Source organism: Cibotium barometz, chromosome 44 (assembly GCF_041138505.1).
Source record: "Cibotium barometz isolate CiBa-2024 chromosome 44, ASM4113850v1, whole genome shotgun sequence".
NCBI classification, from domain to species: Eukaryota; Viridiplantae; Streptophyta; class Polypodiopsida; order Cyatheales; family Cibotiaceae; genus Cibotium; species Cibotium barometz.
In genome coordinates, this window is record NC_141089.1 from 21,050,315 (window position 1) to 21,064,209 (window position 13,895).

General features: G+C 41.4%; 1 protein-coding gene across 1 annotated transcript; it reads right to left on the reverse strand.

Moving 5' to 3' along the window:
• On the reverse strand, positions 1-1,235 carry LOC147613063 (calcium-dependent protein kinase 24-like). Its single transcript, XM_086782746.1, has one exon. The coding sequence runs from the start codon at positions 829-831 to the stop codon at positions 1-3; it is 831 nt and encodes a 276-aa protein (XP_086638872.1). The 5' UTR covers positions 832-1,235.
• Between the last annotated feature and the right edge of the window lie 12,660 nt (positions 1,236-13,895).

The window sequence follows — 13,895 nt, forward strand, 5'->3', positions numbered from 1 at the left end:
TCACCCCTCCCCCCCCTCTCGCCCTACGACCCCACCACCCCCCGCAGCTCCCTCTCCCCCACCTCCACCTCTGATACTCGAACTCGAGCTGTTGCGCATGGCCTTCCCTCCTACACCGCCACTGCGTTCCCTCATCATGGTCACAAACTCATTGTAATGGTTCGGCCCATCGTTATCTTGATCCACCTCCCCGATCATCTCATCAATACGCACACCACCCATATTGTATTCTATGCAGGTTTGCTGCAGCTCATCTACCGTAATATACCCACTATTATCCTTATCAAAATATAAAAAAGCAGCAAAAAGATTCTCTTCGCGAGTAGCTGCAATGAACTGCTTCATTCTTAAAAGAACAGCTGAATCTATAGGCACGCAGTCTTCTCTAATCCACGGATGGCATAAAACTTGATGGGCTGTGAAACGCCTCTGCGGATTTCTGACAAGCATCTTTTGCGCTCTCTGAGATGGCAGGCCATGGATCGGGCTCAAAATCCAGATCTCTCTTAAGAACCTGTTCAAAGATCTGATGCTTCGTCTCTGCCCAAAAAGGTGGAACTCCACTGAGTAGAATGTAGAGTATGACTCCGGCACTCCAAACATCTGCTTCGGGCCCATAGTGCTTGTGCAAAACTTCAGGAGCCACGTAATACGGTCACCTCCCCCCCCTCCGTCTTCCCCTTCCTCTCCTTCGCGCTCACCAACTGACGCCACCCCTCTAGCCCCTCTATTTTCCTCACGACCCCACACTCTACGGGGATCGTTACAAGATGTCGGAGGGATGCAGAGCGGGATCTTTTCCTTGCCATTGGAGAAGGTGAGCTGTAACATGTGAAGCTTCTTCTAAACCACAAGCCCAAGCTTGTCAACTGCTCCCTTTACCACAGTGCCCTTTCTCCACTTCACGATGCAGCTTCCCATGGCTAACCTGATGTCCTCTACCTGCGTTTGGAGAACAAGACTCTGGTGGAGGCCTTGATTCATCACAACTAGACACCCTTGATGTTTGCTTGCAAGCATGGCAGTCGCTTCCATTGAGCTATGGTGGAAGGGGGAGCTAATGTCTTCATGTTTCGAATCTCAATGCATCTAGTGGGAGGACTTGCAGCACTACAGTACACACAGTGGGCACCTCCACTGCCTTCAAATAATCTTGAAGCAGCCTCGGTTTTGGGAGCACGCCTTTGCATGTTGTGGCCCGAGCTCTTCTCTTTGGCTGCCATCTTCGTGGTAGTTTATGAGCAGCCTTGACCCTGAAGCAAAAGTTCTATTGGAGGCTACCTTGGCAAATCTGATGAGGCTTGGGAGCAGCATATCTTTTTTGTTAATGAAAAGTGGACTTTTTATATACTGGCCATGTCCAAGTTTCATTTTGTATCTTTATATGCTTGGACTTCGTGCCAGAAGTTTTGCCCAAACGAAGTGGCCAATGATTATTGTTTAGATTGGTTTTTGTGCTTTTGTTGGCGTCATAGTAACCTTCCTTTCCAAGGGATGACAATGGTAATACAGTTAGTGATAGCTTGCTAGATGAAGTGCCCAAGAGCTCTCAGAAATGGCTTGCTGGTGGATAAAGTGCCCAGGAGCTCTCATAAATAGCTTGCTGGTGGATGAAGTGCCGTGGTGGATGAAGTGCCGAGGAGCTTTCTGTTCAATCATTTTGCCACAGCTCACTTGCTAGATGAAGATTGCCCAAGAGCTTAGTTGAATCATTTTTATTTATTCTGTATCTCTCCAGAAGGTTCGCATAGAAGGATCATTGTATGAGGTATGCCTGGGAGTCTGCTTACCGGATGTTTTGCCCGGAGGCTAACTTGCAAGAGAATGTTTTTTCTATGGCATTCACCGGGACGGTGAATTGAGTAGTAGTGGGCGACCTATGGATGGGAAGCCAGGTCCTCCACACTCCACCAAAAGCTTCCCACCATCACCTCTGTCATCTCCGACCGCTCCGACCATCGGTGCCCTCTGACCGCTCTGAGCGCCAGTGTGCTCCGACCGCTCTGACCGTCAGTGCCCTCTGACCACTCTGACCACCATCACCGCTAGTGTGCTCTAACCACTAAAACCCCCGGTGCCCTCCCACCGCCCGTCACCGTCGATGCCCTTTGATTGCTCTGAGCGCCGGTGTCCTCTGACCGCTTTGACTGCCGATGCCCTTCGACCACTCCAACCGCCAGTACCCTCCGACTGCCAGTGCTCTTCGACCCCTCCGGCCGGTGCCCTCCAACCCCCAGTGCTCTTCGACCCCTCCGACATCTCAGATGTGCATGGCCAACTCCAGAGGAGATAAGGGGAGTACTCTCTCGGTAGCAGAACACACACACACAGTCTCAGACACACTCTCACGGACGAGGACACTCTCTCTTGTATCACATTCATTGTACCACATTCTCTATTGGAGCAAAGTCTCTCTTGCAGCATTCTGGCCTACAGTTGGTATACATTGTTGCACTTTGTTGGTGTTTTGTCTATCTCTCTATGTGAGCGAGGTGAGTGAGGGGTCAGTGTTGTGTGGTGTGAGTGAGAGGCATGTAGGGATACTGCGGTGCTAGGTGTGGTGGTCGGAGAGCACGGCAAACAGTGTAGAGCATAGGTCTTGCATGTCTAGCCACATGTCTAGCCAGTAAGGTCGACTCATCCTTGGCAGGTATACTTCCCTGAGAGGATCCACGCTCCCTTCTCCCCAACCTTAGTGTTTGTGTTGGTAGTTCTCCAGGACCGGCGGAGTCATCCTAAATAATGCTTAAAGAACACAATAATTACTACAAGTGAAAAGGTAGAGGGATGAGGCTTCCATAATAGAGTACGATTTGATCAACTTAAAGTATTCACTTAATAAAATCTCCAATTTTTGGAGCATCAGCGAGAGTATGTAGTTGCAAGAACCCCTAGAGTGGAGTGTAGCTTTGAAGATTTCTCTTTAAAATGCCTTTGCATCTCCTCATGTAGCTTCCTTTCCCTTTCTTCCCAAGCCATCCTCTCTGCCCTAGCGTTTGCCTCCATTTGCCTCCTCTAGTTTTCTTGTTTCCACTTATTCTTTGCTTCCCTTACAGATTCTTTATGCCATTTCTTCATCACAGCATCTGAGAATTTATCTTCTCTTGCTTCAAAGGCATATGTTTCAGTATACTGACGATTGTCACTTTGTAGCCATAAAAATAGCCAAGTATTTAGGTCATCCTTCAAGAAGCATTCTCTCTCCTTATTAGGAGCTTAGTGGTACATCTGTGGGAGTACTAACCAGGTTCCCACCTCATTATGACACACCTTGTAAGTGCTGTCGTGGAGTATCAAAGTGTTTTACTTTTTGAACTGAGGGTGGAGATGCCAAAAAGACTCAAGCTTTTTAAAGAGCATTGGTCTAACTTGCACTATCCAGCTGGCCTTTGCACAATCCTCTTGTGTGAGTAGTCGGCCAGCATTTTCCTTTGTTGTGGAAATACTATGTCAAGTATACCCACAGAGCTTACGTCTCCTACAAGCGCTCTAAACAAAAACATGGAATGCCCCTTGCTCAACACATCATTCCCTTCTCTTTCTAATATGTCGATCACTTTTGCTATAAGGTCCTTGTCTAGCTCACCTCTTTCTGCTATTTCTTTCATACTTGTTTTTGCACTTCAGATACAACAATTACCATAGATTTATTAGCATCATCTTCCTCGGCATTGCCCCGTGGCTTGGCTGCATCTTACAAATTTCTCTTCTCTACACCATGTCCTTTGCTCCCACCACTCTTACTAGATGTACTTTGACCACCATCACTTCTATTAGCTTCAATGTTGTTTGATGGTGGAATAGGAAGATCTTTAGTCTCGATAGTGGTCCCCTTAATAAGCAAATGCTCATTGAAGAAGTGAATCCTCACATCATCCTTGACCATTCCACCACCCACATCATCCTTGACTAGCTTTGAGGCTGCCTTTGTCTTGCTTGTCTACAGATACAATCTCTTGATGCCCTGTTCTTTGAGCACTCTTCTCTGTTGTTGTATGTTTTATAAATGAGCAAGGATGATGACTTGCACACTCACACATGTAAACATAAAACATATTAGAGAATTCTTGGAAACACAAGGGAACATTGTTAAGTAACATATATAGCAAGAAGATGCTAATTATCACCAGAAGAGGAATAGTGCTAATTATCACCAGAAGAGGAATAGTGCTAATTAATATATACTAAACTTACCATCGAGAGAGAGATATTATCATATACTTCTACTAGACATACATAGAGGTATGCTGGTAGCTAGCTCATGAAGCAAGGTGGGTGCTAGTTAACACATACTTTATCTTAACCATAGTGCTAAATAGCACAGCTACATTAGGCAAAGTGCTAAGTAGCATCTACTAACATTAGGTAAAGTGGTACTTAGCACTTGCTACATGAGCCAGAATGCTAAAATATTTGACTTGGTGACCTTAGACAATGTTATTTAGCAGTTACTGACTTGAACTAAGGTAGGCAATTGCTAATTAATAGTGCCTAATATTGTTGGCTTCTATTTAGCATTTAGCATTTTAGCTCATGTAGTAAGGTGCTATTTAGCAGCTGCTGCCATTAGGTAAAGTGGCACTTAGCACCTACTACATGAGCCAGAATTCTAAATAACAGCTGGTGTCATTGGGCAGTGTTAATTAGTAGTTAACTTGAACTACGGTAGAGTGCTATTTAACAAAGTACTAATTATCACATCCAGACATGCTAAGTAGGACTTGTTCACATTCGACATATTGCTATTATATGTGCGAATTAGCACTATGTAGTATATCTACAAAGTAGGACTTGTTCACATTCGACATATTGCTATTATAGGTGCGAATTAGCACTATGCACACCTGTAGACTTACTACAGAGTGCTAATTAGCACCTGTAGACATACTACAGGGTGCTAATTAGCACCTGTAGACACACTAGAGAGTGCTAATTATCATGTGTAAACATTCTGCAAAGGCTTGTTTAGCACCTGTTCACATGAAAACTAGCTTAACCACACATCTAAAATGAAATTACCTTCATCAAACCGTTGGAAGCCCACACAGGATATGGCACTTGATAGTATCTCCATACTACAATTTGCAGCTCTACATTTGTTGCCAAGTTGGCATGTAGTTGCAAAATAGGGAGTGGTAGGAATGTTTGCAAGGTAGAACTACAAGCATATGTACCTCTTAGTTAAGAACATGTAAACCGCATGCAACAAGTTTTCCCTTCACTTCCACCTTCTCGATAATAGGGAGAGGTGTAGATGATGGGTGAGGGGATAGGAAACCATTGTACCCAACGTGTGCTTGCCAATGCATCTCTGACACCAGTTCATATTCACCTTCCAACTCCTTAACAAACTCAGCTTGGATCTACATGTCAACTTACAAGAGTAAACACATGCACATAAGCCACTTATGTAAACGACAAATTATAGCATGTGGCCACATCACAATAGAAAAGAAAAGAGTTAATCCCATCACCTTCAACCCTAAGACATTCACAGGCTTGTCGTCAATGATCCCCAGAGCGAGCAACTTTATGGTTGACATATGGTTGGCTATTTACACACAAAAATAAAGTCTAGTTGGTGAGCCGAGGATTGTATCAGGAGGCAAAGTAGCCAATTCCTCTTCCACAATGTGTGTCATCTCTTTCAGTGCTTTAACGATGATTGAGTACACTTTGTTGTTGCTATTCTGTGCTGCAAGCCTTGCCTCCTCAAAATTTTGTTTCACTGAATTCAAGCTACTCTCTACCAACTGCAGGGTCTTCTCCACATCAGAAACCAATTTGTTTACCTTTGCCACATAGAGTAACGGGCTGCTGAAGGAGGGATTACCAAGCACAAACTCCAAATCCCACCCATATGTATCTTTGCTGCTTGACATTGGGTTGTGCTGCAGATTTACTACTTCACAAAGATTCTGAGTGAGAGGCCTGTTTGTTCACCACCTTCTTTCCTCCTTTTTTAGGGACTCACTGGGGCAACATGGCTAATTTAGAAGCCGCCATCTTGTGTAGTGGCTATCAAAATATCCCCCCTTCTACATTTCGTCAATATACTCTTTTGCAAATTTAGCCCATGCAAACTTCACTTCATAACGACCTCGAGACTAAACTCGGGCACTTAGCCCCTGGTGAATGTGATGCTAACCTCCTGGTTTGTTAGATTCTTTTGGTATACCTTCTAATGGAAGAGTGCAATATTTGAATACATCTCTAGGAAAATACCACTTCACTTAATGTGGTACTTTGAGGGATCCTTGGGATGGTTGAACAAAGATAGCCACTCCTCCTCTTCCACAATAGAGCCCTTAAGCACGTTTAGGTCTGCCTTTTCAATAGCAAGCCCCCTCTCTGCATTGAATTGCTTGGCTATCATGCAAAACACTTCTTGGTGTGTGCAGATAACTCACCTCAGGGGCCCTCCACCATGCTGCACATGAAGACAAAGCAAGGTTAATTAATTTGATGTTGATTATACAAACACTTCTTGGTGTGTGCAGATAACTCACCTCAGGGGCCCTCCACCATGCTGCACATGAAGACAAAGCAAGGTTAATTAATTTGATGTTGATTATACAACCATAAGAAAATCTAGGTAGCATGTTATACTACATTGCAGATTGCATTGTTTGTCAACAAAAACACACACGAGAGAGAGAGAGAGAGAGAGAGAGAGAGAGAGAGAGAGAGAGAGAGAGAGAGAGAGAGACAAGAACAAAAAGCATATAGGGAAAACATTAGAGAGTAATTTTGGGAAAAATCTGGATGAAGTAGCATGCGGACCTCCATTGCATTTCTCGTCAATAAAAACACCCAAATGAACACACACACACACACACACTCGCACACATACACATGAGAGAGAGAGAGAGAGAGAGAGAGAGAGAGAGAGAGAGAGAGAGAGAGAGGGATAGAGTGTTATATGTTCAAGTTTGTGAATGGGATGCCTTTTTGAGTTTCTAGAAGATGCCATTTTGAAGTTTTTTTCCCTGAGGGCCTTGCAGAGGCGGTTGAAGGCCTTCCTTTTTGTCTATGAGCGGGAGATGGAGTTGGGGTATTTGAACTTGTTAGTAGCTCCCTATTGACGTAACTTTCAAGGATGTGGTGATGGTGACGACGAGCTCCTACGTGAGGGAGAGGAAGACTTAGACTACAGTCTCTTGCATTGAGTCACCCTTTGTGACCCCTCCCCTCCCCCTTTGGGGATGTTTGCCAATGGCTCAGAGTAGGCTTTAGTTTTGAACTTCACTCTGCATGTAACTACCACACTCGAGGACGGATAATCTTTTACCACCCAAGACCTTATTACTCATTACTAAGACACTTGAGGAATCTTTTACCAAGACCTTATTACTCATTACTAAGACACTTGAGGAATCTTCACGAATGCACGAAGTATTTTCAAGCATACTTATGTGAGAAGAAGGAGAACAAATCATTTGGAAAAACTTAAAATTTTGAAAGAGATACGTAATTATTTCATTTGGAATGCTATAAATGTACTATGCTTGCATATGCTTACAAGCACAAAAAGCGTAGCATGTTAATGTGCTTTCACCCGAATGTGAAAGGAAAACCTCATTATTTTTTGACTAAAGCAGTAATAGAAACATTACAGCTTATATTATGAATAGAACCCTCACTACAGCAGTTCATAGCATGATACCTGAACATATGTTTATTGGAAGAATACCATATTTGGCATACTTAAAGTGTTTGGGTGCATTGCCTATGTACATGTACCACATTGAGGTGAGAAGTAAATTGGATACCAAGGTTGTAGATGCTATAACCCCACTACATGTGAGATGCAAGTGAGCAGGGATGTTATGTTTGATGAGATGATTACACCAGTCAAGAATTCCATAGAGGCTGATGTAAAAAATAATATGGTTGTAGTGAATGGAGAGTAGCAATTACCTTAGTGGGCCATGATAGTCCTCTTAGTGGGCCATGATAGTCCTCTTAGTAGTGGGCCATGATAGTCCTCTTAGTAGTGGGTTTATAGACCTTGGTCAAGAAGTTTTTGAGGTAAAATTCTACGAATTTTGACACATCATTTGGTGGTATTATAGGTGCTAAAAATTCAACAAATTCACATGTATCATGTAAGGGAAAAGAGAAGATTAGCCTTTCAAAATGCCTAATGATTCAGTGGGTCATGATGAAGAGTTTGGGATCCCAAATGTTGTTAAATTGTGTACAAAGATCCAAAGTAGTGTTGAAAACTCTAGGCAATGATCTAAGTGCATGCAAGTCTACAAGGGTCAAATATCTAGTGTACAAGAGTTGAGATATGATGGTATATAACCATTAGGGAAAAACGGAGCTCATTTTGGGGCCCTGTAAGAAATTCACTATTTTTCGATTTATTTCTCTCCTAAAAGATCTCAAAAATAATAAAATATGGAAACGTGGCTCAGAACTGTCAGTAAGGACCACTGAACTGTCAGTTCAGAAAAGAATAAGATAATCTTTTGTCTAACTAACACGATTTTGCATTAAATATCTCCTTAATTTTTTTTGTTTCTCGAAGATTTCGCATCTCTTTTGACGACGTGTGCAGGCCTCTCATAAAGAATCCATCACTGAACTTAATGATTGTATGGATACCGCCACACTTCCACAATTCATGTTACAAAAAGACTATGAGATTGACAAGCCAACTTTGCAACCTCAGAAGCACAAAAATGGCCGATACTAGTGAAGTACAATCTCAGAAGAAGCGATTATATCATCTTCACATCGACTTAGAAGAACAATATGCTCCAGCACAAAAAAGACGAAAGGATACGGTGCTAAATGCTCAACAACGGGAAAATATGAGAAGAGAAGGGCTCCAACATATTGACTTATGGTGTGATGGAAGTATATATCCAAAATGTCTAGTACAAAACTCTACACCTCCATTTGTCAATCCAACCACACTATTAAGGTTTGCGGGCGATGGACAAAATGGACTTCTTGGTTATATTTCAGCACAGTCTGCATTTGCAGAAACATATAAAACAATGTACCTACAAGAAAAGGGAGCCAGGATTCAAGAGATAGCTATTCGTGCAAAATTGGAGCAGCAGTTGCATAATGAAATTGAGGAGCATTCAAAGAGTAAAAAAGAGTTAACAAGATCAAGAAGGAAGAGAACCATGCTTGGAGACAGACAACGAAGTAGGAAGATTAAAAACATTGCAAATTTGAAGGCTGGGACTGGTGGATGCAAGCGAAGAATTCAGGAAGCAAGGTTAGTTTGTAATTTTTTATTTTTTAAACTCAAAAATACTCTCAAATGACTATGTATTTTGTCCATTAATGCAAAACAGGATTGGAAGTGTTGAATAATATAGGCATATTGTGTTGTTACTATATTGTTACTATAGGAAATTATTGGAGCCTGCAAAAGAAAATATGGATCCCAACCTTCTTCCAGTTAAACAAATGAAAGGATTGCTTTCTTGTGGTGTAGCAAAAGGTTTGATTGAAGAAAAAAAATACAAAACAATCAAACGCAATGTTGTAGAGGACTTTATATCCAATAATCAAGTTGATGGTACTACAATCCAAGAGGCTCTTGATGTTAGTGGAGTTAGCAGGAAGGGATATAGTTCGATTTTCCATGCGATATCCTCAACTTTGAGAGATCAAAGGATTAAACGAGTTTTACTGCCAAATCCAGCAACAGTGTGGAAGATAAGAGGTCATTTGAATGAAAGTATAGATGAGTTTATTGGACCATATATCCATATTGAAGATATATTTCATGGTGCTAAAGCAACCACCGTGTATGACCCTTGGAACAATATATTTGTAGATCTACAACAACTTCAAAGAAGAATGGTCGAGTTTTATGGAATAACATTTGAAGAGTGCAAAGGCATTTTGAAATTTGTTATCAAACTGGATGAGTGTGAGGTTGTAAAGGAAAAGAAAATGGAAAGGATTACTATCACATTGATGAATGGAGCACTTGATACATCATTGAATGAAGCGAGTTCGAAGTATTTTAGTGTGCAGTCGGAGAAACACATATGGTGGTTGGGCTCATTCCAGGTATGATCATTTTTTATTTCGTACTTGATTTTAGTCAATGTTTTCAAATCTTTTATAGTAAGACTTTTGTTTTGTATAATCATAGGTAAAGACAGAAGACCATGAAACACTAGATTGGGTGTTTCACCACACGGAAATACCAAGAATAATTAAAAGACAGGTGCAAGGAGAGAATCTCCATGTTGTAGGAAAAGGTGATTTTCAAGTAGAGTGGCACATGGCGGGGGATCTTAAAACACTTAAGTGCATGTATAACGTTAGTAAAGGAGGTAACTCAAAGTCTCCTTGTCTTTACTGCAAAGAATCAGCGCAAGTAATGGATTCTAAATGGTGAAAGAGAGCACCTAATAGAGATAAAGTTGACCCTGACTTCAAGGCCATTCTTGACATTCCACTATGTAATGTTCACATATGCACATTGCATGCTCTATGTCGAATTATTGAGAAATTGGTATTTTTGTATATTGGATTTGCTTGGAAACTCCGTCCCGAAAGAAATAGAAAGGATGCTCTTCATGCATTGGAAAAAGTGTTATCCGATATAGGTCTGCATGGAGGTGATGTTCATATCACAAAGGATTTTAAAAAGTCTAGCAATGGCAAGGAGGTACCAATCAAGCCCTCTATTGGTGGTGTTAAGGCAAGAAGATTCTTGTCTCGACCCAAACACAATAGTAAGCAAGTAAGGCAAGGTAAAACAGTTTCAAGGATTAGTTATGGATTGTGGAAGCAAGTCCATAATGCCGTGAAAGATCATGAGGCAGATGGGGAAGCACGAAATGTGAAGGCAGAGGTGTGGAGGTCTCTTGATCAACTCTTCATGTTCTGTGACAATGTAACATGGACAAAGAGTGATTACAAGAACTTTGAAGAGGCAATAAAACATTTTGGGAAGTCAATGAAAGACGCATGGACAGCCTGCAATATAACTCACTACATGGTAAAGTGATGTCTTCTTTTTTTTACTTAAGTGTGATCCTCTTTTCTTTTATAACTTACTATGCATTCTTATGTCTTTGTGAAAATAGCATATCATCTACAACCACCTTCCCTATTTTGTCAAAAAGTATGGATGCCCAGCAATTTGGTCTACCCAAGGCATGGAGAAGTCTCACTACATGGCACGTAATGCATTTTTCAGACACACACAACACTATGGAGGGAGTCAAAAGGCAAATAGTCTGAAGGAAGTCTTCCAATGGTTTTACCGAGGCATTCTACAAAGGCTGCATGCTAAAAGAAAAGTTGCTAGCTCCAAAGTCAAGCTTGCTTTTATTCTAGCCCAAAAGCAAAGACGAAGACAAACTTTGGACAATTCAATGGCAGCAGAGAGACATAGACAGTGGAGGGATTCGAAGATATTTAGAAACCATAAATGGACAAGTAAACATGAATAGCAGTTTGTAACTTATTGGTGTTATGTCCACATGTTTTCAAACTCAATCAATAGATTTTTATTCTGTGGAACAAGTGACTCTTGGTGTAATGCCTATATGTTTTGAGACTCCATCAAAAGTAAGTCTTTTGTGAAACATGTGATCTATATTAACAAGCATCAATACATCCATATATTAACACACAAAAAATTCAATCAATACTACTTAATTATGCTAGACATACTGTTGATCCTTACCAATAAAATACTGAGTGTCAAACACTTTTAGAAGCTTTTGAGTGTGGGAAGAGTACTGAAGTGTCTAAGGACAAGGAACTGATGAGGATCAAAGACTTTGTACAAATCAGTTCAACTTCAACATAATGTTTGTGCTATATTTGATGACTAAATCCTATTACTCCCAAGGCTTGCGAGTCGGAACTCTCTTTTTGAACTTGATTGGACTCTTTTTCTTCCTTATTGGCTTGATGTCGACTTTCTGTTTATCAATGCTTGCCTCTGTTGCTTGTCTGAGAGGGGTATCCTTGTCTTCAGCTATCTCCACATGTTCTTCTTCTTGGATTGTGTGGCCTGATGCAATCATGGGTGGCTCTCGAAACCTTATGAGCTTGTGTTTTCCATAGCCCTCTAGACATTTGGGCTCCTTAACACCACATGCTAATGCATAAGAAGTGTAAGACAAAAAGTAAGAGGCCCTAGAGGCCTGCTTATTCACATAATCCCCAAATATATCTATGGCGGACAACCTCTCTATTAAAATGATCTTTTCCTTTTGCCATGGAAGATCATGTCCACCTAATACCCTAGACAAACATTTAAAGAAGTAAACAATGGCTTCTCCATTGTTGCTCAACTGCCTATGGTAAATCAAGATCTTAGCACTACCTAGATCATGAATATAATGAGCTAGGCTTGACATTTTGCCAAACCCAGCTGGCCTGCTTCCACTTGATCTCTGGAGGAATGTGTCATCCTCAATTTGTAGCTGCCATGTATCAAAAGATTATAGTGAGACAATGATACATAACTACAAAACATTTAAACACAACATAAAGTATTTGATTTGAAGTAATAATATCATACCCTCTCATTTTCATCAGCAACAAGAAGTTCATCTTTCCAAAGATTTATTCCTCTCCCCTCCAGTCCAGCCTCTTCTTTAAGTTTTTCCTTATGAAGTGATGAGAGATTCATAGCTTCCTGGGTGAGCTGGAAGGCAGCTTCATCTGGCTCTTGGAAACTTTCAGCCTCTTTGAAACAAATAGTAAGGGCCTCTGCAGGATCAAAGGTTGTTTCCAAAGCTAGCAGTGAATGGTCATCCTCTATGCCAACCTCCTTGTCAAGCCTTGAAGCCTGGGCAATAAGGGAAATGGCATAGTCCTCCCTCAAATTGAACATACACTCTATATCATGGAGGAAAACATAATCTTTACCACCAATCAAGACACCTGGAAGCATGGGCACTGCATAGTTGCTGCTCTGAACATCAAAGTCTTCAACTGGCTGTGCTGCCCTAAGAGTCTCAGTCCTTAGCTGAACAAGGTCAAGAGCAGCCACTTGCAGCCCCTCATCCTCGAGGTTGATATCTTCTTCCTGCTCTGCTATATCTGTTGCCATAGGAATATCCTCTTTTACCTCTGCTATAGATATATCTTCTTCTTCAGTCTCCTGCCCTTGCTCTTCTAGAGATTGCTGTTGGAAGACAATGTACATAAGGAATGCCATGTTTTCCTCAAGCACTCTACACTTTCTGGTGTGCAAGTTACAACTGAATTTATATTCCTCAGGTAGGCTGTCAAACCTTCTATTCACATGGTACCTCAGCTTGTCAATGGAGACAATATGATTTAAATGCACAAAAACCTTTTCACCTTCCACAATCCTTCCTGCCTCTGTCAGTTGTTTGAAGGTATCCCAATGGTCTGAAAGGAAATCTCTGTGATGGTCCAAAAGAGAGCTCATAGTGAACTCCCTGTTGAAAATACTGTGGTATATGTGGAAGTTCCTTTGAGCCTTGCACTTGTGAAGAAAGTCAAATAGGAGCAAATCTGGAGATTTGTCCTCTTCTGGTTCCCTTTGTTTTGAAAGGGAAGACTCAGCTTTCTGCTCTAGTCTCTTGCTTTTGCCTGAAGCAAAATTTATATAACATGAATTCTATATGCTCACATATGCAATCAGATAATGTATAGGATATCACCAAACAAAACTCTTCATCAGCACACATGAATCACCTGGTGATTGCTGTGGTCTGAGTATAGCAGCAGAGAAGTCCAACTTCCTCTTGAAAGGAGGGGCCTGAGGATCAACTGTTCCAAAGCAGAAACATTTCTCATCATCAAGAAAGACATCTCCATGGACATAGAAAGCAAAACAATGAGCAAACAGTAAAAACCAAAAGAGACACAAGACTTTGCAACAAAACGCGATGCAGATCCATTTGAAAAATGTAAAG

Bases quoted from the DNA above. Each gene is read 5' to 3' on its own strand.
- LOC147613063 (XM_086782746.1), bottom strand. From the start codon at position 831: ATGTTACAGCTCACCTTCTCCAATGGCAAGGAAAAGATCCCGCTCTGC.